The sequence below is a fragment of the Pinus tabuliformis genome, chromosome 4_2, assembly GCF_031772625.1.
Source record: "Pinus tabuliformis cultivar Carrire ecotype Pingquan chromosome 4_2, CPIR1, whole genome shotgun sequence".
In the NCBI taxonomy this organism is placed as follows: Eukaryota; Viridiplantae; Streptophyta; class Pinopsida; order Pinales; family Pinaceae; genus Pinus; species Pinus tabuliformis.
In genome coordinates, this window is record NC_142304.1 from 888,037,767 (window position 1) to 888,043,882 (window position 6,116).

The 6,116-nt window shown below is 42.5% G+C and overlaps 1 protein-coding gene across 1 annotated transcript; it reads right to left on the reverse strand.

The window, feature by feature from the left end:
• Positions 1-490: 490 nt before the first annotated feature.
• LOC149172548 (homeobox-leucine zipper protein HOX3-like) lies at positions 491-2,763 on the reverse strand. Its single transcript, XM_089426361.1, has 4 exons — positions 2,503-2,763; positions 1,161-1,439; positions 985-1,064; positions 491-743 (listed from the first exon to the last, which is right to left on the reverse strand). The coding sequence occupies exons 1-4, from the start codon at positions 2,761-2,763 to the stop codon at positions 491-493; spliced, it is 873 nt and encodes a 290-aa protein (XP_089282487.1).
• Positions 2,764-6,116: the final 3,353 nt, after the last annotated feature.

A 6,116-nucleotide genomic window follows, 5' to 3' on the forward strand; every position in this document is an offset into this window, starting at 1 on the left:
GCATTAATATGCATGCATTAACTAGTCAATAAGTACTGCTTTTAGCGATAACGATAACATTTACTTTTACTATGAGCATGAATAGAGAAATTGTCATCGTATTTTATTAAAAATAATAATAAATGAAAACGATTATTATACATGTTTAGATTGATAATAAAAATAGTAGAAAATTCACACAAGAAGGTTCGGAGAAAGAGATGATCTCACATAAACATTTGAATTTTACATACAATGTTTATTTCATAGACTCCCACTCTGTACAGCTATACGTTCCTTGGTTTATCAAGATGCCTCATCTCATTCAATAAATTAAGAGAGACTTAAGAGGTTTCTAAACTTAAGTTAGTTAATAAAAAATATACCGAAACCCTAAATGTTTCATAAAGTGAACCTTTAGAGAAAACCTAAATTGTTTTACAAAGAGATGGTGTCCACCATTGCTAAACAATGACTATGGGTAAAGAAACTCTGATCAATACCCGACAATTCATTGCTGGAAATAGTTGCGTAAAAACATAGACCCAGATTTCGCCAAAGTCAAGTGGCTACTATTCTCAACCGTTGAAACTCTTTTGCAGGAGGGGCACATGGTAACGGTTGATGCAGGCCTGAGAGGTGGCGACATTTTTAAAGCTTTCAGTTTTTCCAGCTCTATGCGAAGTTTTTTGTTCTCGTCTGTAAGTGCCTCATTATATCTCTTCAGAAGCTCATAGTCCATTTCTGTTTTCTTAAGCTTCGTCCTGAAACAAATTCATAACATTTAATTAATCTATAACAGAAATGAGTCAATAAAATTGTCAACACAATAGGATCTCCATCAGATCAAAAGTTTTCTGAACTATAAATTTGCACAACAATTGATTTCCAAGTCATTCTTCATAGTTACAGGCCAAATTATGTAGCTGTTGATTCCAAAATGGAACTTTCCATATGAATTTCGACATGCAAAATACAATGAATGAATAAAGGACTGGAGCTAACCTTGCTTGTCTATTTTGGAACCACACCTCAACTTGTCGATGGCGGAGATTCAACTGTAAGGCCAACGCATGCTTTTCCTTCTGCGGAAGAAGAAGAAGCTACACCATTGAAAAGCATGACAAAACACAAACGATAGAGTAGTAACTTGTAAGTGAATGCTGTGTATAGAAACTTACAGGTTTGGGCACCTTGTTCTTTCTGAAGATTTCTTCCAAAACAGCACATTGTTCTTTGGACAGTCTAAGCTTCTTCCTAGAATAGCCCTCCTCTTCTACGTTGCTAACCACCCTCGACCAAACTCGTTCATAATCCAACTCCTCTCCATCATCTCGTCTTCGCTTGATATCCGCATAGCCATTCCCAAGGTTAATCACCTTGGAATCCACGGTGTTGTTGGGCAACGACACATCAATGCCCCTTGCATGGAGGAGGCCAATTGAAATGGTAAGTGATGGCTATATGAAATTGAAACTGTTAGTGATTGCCATGCTAAATCAATGTCTTACATCCCTCTGGCCACGTTTCGTATAGGAGAATTGAAATGGTGAGTGATGTGTAGGCGGAATTGAAACTGTTGGTGTTCCTAAGGTAATTGAAATGGATGGTGATGGTGATTCGTACGTTTCACAACCATTTTTAATCTTTCCACTTCGTCTTAATCATAATAGGTGGCGATTAACAAATGGTATGGTAAATTTTTAATCATGATTTGTAAAAAAATAATTTAAGTATGCTTTAAACATGTGATTTAGACATGCAAGAAAGTTACTGTTGTGAATTTCATTCATTGATTTAGTGACGACTACGAAAATACACTAGCATCTGATCAAAAAGATTAATTAAGAAAATGATTAAAGTTTCCCACTCCAATAGGAGGGATGCCTATGGGCCTAACAAGCTCTATATATATATGATATACTATTATTAGCCAAAATCAAAAGCTCCATAAAATATGTATATCAATATGAACCCATACATGGATGCAGGCAGTGACTAATAAGCATCAATACCCAAGGAAATGTATTCAACAGAATTATATCCTAGAGGTGAATATCATTGCAGTCTATTTTTCCACGTAACTGCAACAATAACAATATCGTTGAAACAGTAAAAATTCCAATCATTCATTATATCTTCAGATAGGTTAACTGTGGAGATTGAATGACATATATCAACACAGTGGTACATCACACTTATAAAATAGATGAGCAGCGTGAAATATTCAGACATTTTAATTAATGAAGCAGATCCATTCAGACTTGCTAGGAACATCTGCATTGACAGTGGTGAGCAGGTAGTAACCCGCAGGAGCCACCACTGAGTAGGGTGGAGCAGTTATTTGAAACTAAATATGTGCTCTTTGCCTGGGTCTTGACAACTTCCATGACTGCCAGCGAGAGCATTCTCTGGTGCATGGACATGGCGTGCATGTTGAAAGGAGGGGCATATGCATTAAAATATAAGTCCTTGCTTCAAAACTCCGAAATAGATAAACGAACCATGAATTTTGCCCCGTACTTGATGTCCCTCAGTGGAATGATACATTCTCGGGATTTTAGCCGGAGCCAGATTTGTGAACCTCTTGCCAACGGCTGCGAAGGGCGTGTAGAGGAGCGGAGAAAATGCAGGGTCCCGCCCATCTTCCCAGCCAGCGGCGCCATTTTTGGCTCCGTTGATGATGAGAATGTTTCCAGTGGGGAGAATGAGCATGTCACCCATTACTCTAGGGCCAGGCATGTCTTCCATATGCCATTGCGGTTTGGGAGACGTGATCTCCATTCTCCCCCAGCTCCTCAAGGCCTCTTCGTATTTGTGTTTTTCTTGGGCCTTAGTGAAAGCTCCTGGAATACATATTCTTCTCCTCTCCCACAGTGTTGGTCTTCAACAGGAATGGGAGCTTCAAGGCCTCACGGTCCCTAGTGTCACACCCCTACACCTGCGGCAGTCTTCCAACCGCTTGTAGCAAGGTGTGGCACCACCGAACGCGTTCTTTTCACCAATACTAACATTTGTGGACTACGCCTACCTTCAGACTAACATACTTAGCTTGTGTTTCGCAACTAAGTAAAATGCAATTATCCTTTATACTTAATGAAGCCCATACTCATTAATTATCATCATGCAATTATACCAAGAACAATAACAATTGCAACAAGTATAAAGGGGAGGGGCAACTCCCCGTAATGTGAGTTTGCCCGACAATTTTATTAAGAATATCAGATTACAATACAAGCGTGTTTTGGTCGAGCCAAGTCTCACACTTAACCAAATATTACAACAGAGAGGCAAACCTGCCTTTACAACATCTTGTGCATCTCTTTCACGAAGGACAGTGCTCACTCGAGCCACCAAGAATCCTTGCCAAGTCTTACACCAAGAAACCAATCATAGAATCCACACCGGACACCTCTGTCCAACCTTCGACCTGATCAAGACTTCACAAAGCATGCAATCCTCCTTAAGGAAATGCGCATGAGATATGCGCAAGTCCTCCTCTATAACTGCGCACTTCTTCCTTTGTCTTATGCGAAGATCCCAAGAGTGAATGCAATGTTACAAATGAGCTCTCATGCTCTTTACTTATATGTGTTTTAACTACTTTTATGTGTGGTCCTTCATGTGGGCGTTAGCCTATTGGCCGACCCCCAAACTGGCATCCACACACCCATAAAGCACCCTTGTACAGTCGGCTTTGCCCTCACGCAGCCTCCTTCAAGTCGCCATATAAATGTCATTCAACACTTAGCCATTTCTAAGTGTTTATGTTTCATCGCATTTTCTCCGTTCAGCGCGCCCGCCCGCGCCCGCGTGCACGACCTCGCCTGGTGCCCATCACACCGCAGCTCGAAGGCCTTACATCCTCCTCCACCTGAAATCGTTGTCCTGCTCGACAACATACCATCCCGGTAGCCATCCACCAAGATCATCATCATCCACAATGTTGACTCCTCTACACAAAGAAAACATCCTTGCAGCATATGTAGAGCCTCATCTCCATCATGCTTCGACATAGTGACCAACTGCCACCAAGATCACCATACCAAGGTATGCTTTCCATCAGATGTCATCTCGATCCATGATTACTGACCTCCTGCCTTCATCACGTGTCCTCATGTGAACTGCTGCCATGATACTCCAACACAATGCCAACACATCTCGGTCCACTGCTAGCCCTCATGTCTCGAACTAGTCGGATGGCCGGTCCAACTATCACGCTCAATCCCTGAGAGTGAACATCCTCATGCCACCATCAGTCATTTCTCAAAACATCCTGTCACATCCTTGACTCATCAAGAATCTATCTCCATAATCCATGCTCAGGTCCATGGAACTCCATCCATCTCATCTGCAACATGCTGTCCATGATGTTTGGTGTCAATGTGCTACATGAAATCAGCCACATCTATCCCAACATCATCATGTGTGAAAAGTAGTTGAGTCTCGGCTCAACCCATGCCCAAGTGCAGCCACCAAGGCATCATCATCATCATCATCGTTGTAACTCCATCACTCCAAAGTGCCTCATATCGATCCTCCACATCAAGTCACTCTTCCAAGCCATGCCCATACATGTACTTTGAAAGTATGCATCCCATACTACATTAAAGTCTCTTGACCTCAGCTCCTCAATGCATCAAATCCTCTAAGTCCACCATATATGAAGTCCCTAAAATTCACAACAACTCATGTCATCGTGAGCTCCATAATCAGCCCACAAATCCATCCAAGTCCATGGCCTTGTTGCACAAGAGTGTACAACCTCTCCATAGGCTCATAAATAATAAGTCTCCATGTCACACTAGCAAATCCATTCGCACAACATTCCTGCCTTGGCACTCCTCATTGAATGTCCATAAGTGACACCTCTATAAGTGCTCCCACATAATGTCCCTGCATAAGGCTGCCATGCTCCATGTCTCCAACCTGATGTCCATGACTAAGTTGTCCATGAAGTCCCACCAAGTAGACTCATCACAACCATCGGTCATCCTCATCCAAGTCTTCAATCTTCAATTTAGTGAACTCGGTCACCCAACCATATCATTATGTCATCAGTCTCTTCCATTACATATCCTCCACCAAAGTGTCCACCAAGACTATCTCTTGGTCTCGGCCATGAGAAGTCCACCCAAGAGTGTGCCCTCCAATCTGTCCATGAGTCATGCCGGGCACTTAGCCAATTCTTCATATGGCTAAAGCATGACTCAATCATCCGCAACGATCATCAAGTTCCACCCTTGTCAAGGGCCTTTTCACCTTCTTTCATAAGGTCACAAATAACCCCAACAAGTCCAGAAACAATCAACAATCCTTGTTCCTCCATACAAGGTCTCATCCTAGTCATCCATGGTAAGATCCTCCATATCATAGGCAAACTGGCTTTGCCTTTCCCTGCATACGGCCCATCTACCAAATGCCCAAATGAAACACAAGTATCAATACTTACTTCATCATCATGAGGCTCTTCCTCATTCATCCATGTCCACAAACTACACAATCCTGGTCCAACTTGATCATCCTCAAGTTCATCCTCCATCATGGTCATGTCTCCAACATCTTCAATCATCACGGCTTCCTCTTTCTGGTCAGCACAATCTGCAACTTCATCTTGCTCCATTGTCCATCCAAGTTGAAGAAGCTCATCTTCAACATTCCCTTCCAAGACTTCACGCTAGTCTCGAATTCGGGGATTCTCTTCTTTCAACCGCTTCAACCTGTATAAGGTAAGCAAGAGCTTCCCTTCACCTTCTCTCAAACTTGCCATGTCTTGTCGTTCAGCTTGGCCCAAGCACTAGGCTTCACCTCTGCTGAACCTGCTTCCACTGTCACGAGAAACCCTGCTCAAACCGAGTCTTGAAACTACCTTCAAATGCTTCAACACCTGAACCTTGTTCAAGTCTCAATACCTGTCATCAACTTCAAACCTTCACGAGCAAACCTTGCTCACCAGCTCTAGACCGAGCTCTGATACCAACTATCACAATAGTGCAGTGGGATCAGCACTTCATCATCAACCCGAACACGAGCAAACCCTGCTCTGATACCAACTGTCACGAAGTGCAGGTGTGTATCAGCTTCAACGCTTCAACACCAGCACCAGCTCCCCGGTACGAGCTCTGATACCAACTGTG

Coding starts and splice junctions, on each gene's coding strand:
- LOC149172548 (XM_089426361.1), bottom strand. CDS start 2,763: ATGGAGATCACGTCTCCCAAACCGCAATGGCATATGGAAGACATGCCT. Junction 1,440..2,502: donor ATTCCACTGAGGGACATCAA/GTACGGGGCAAA, acceptor AATTTCATATAG/CCATCACTTACCATTTCAAT. Junction 744..984: donor TTCCAAAATAGACAAGCAAG/GTTAGCTCCAGT, acceptor AATTTGTTTCAG/GACGAAGCTTAAGAAAACAG.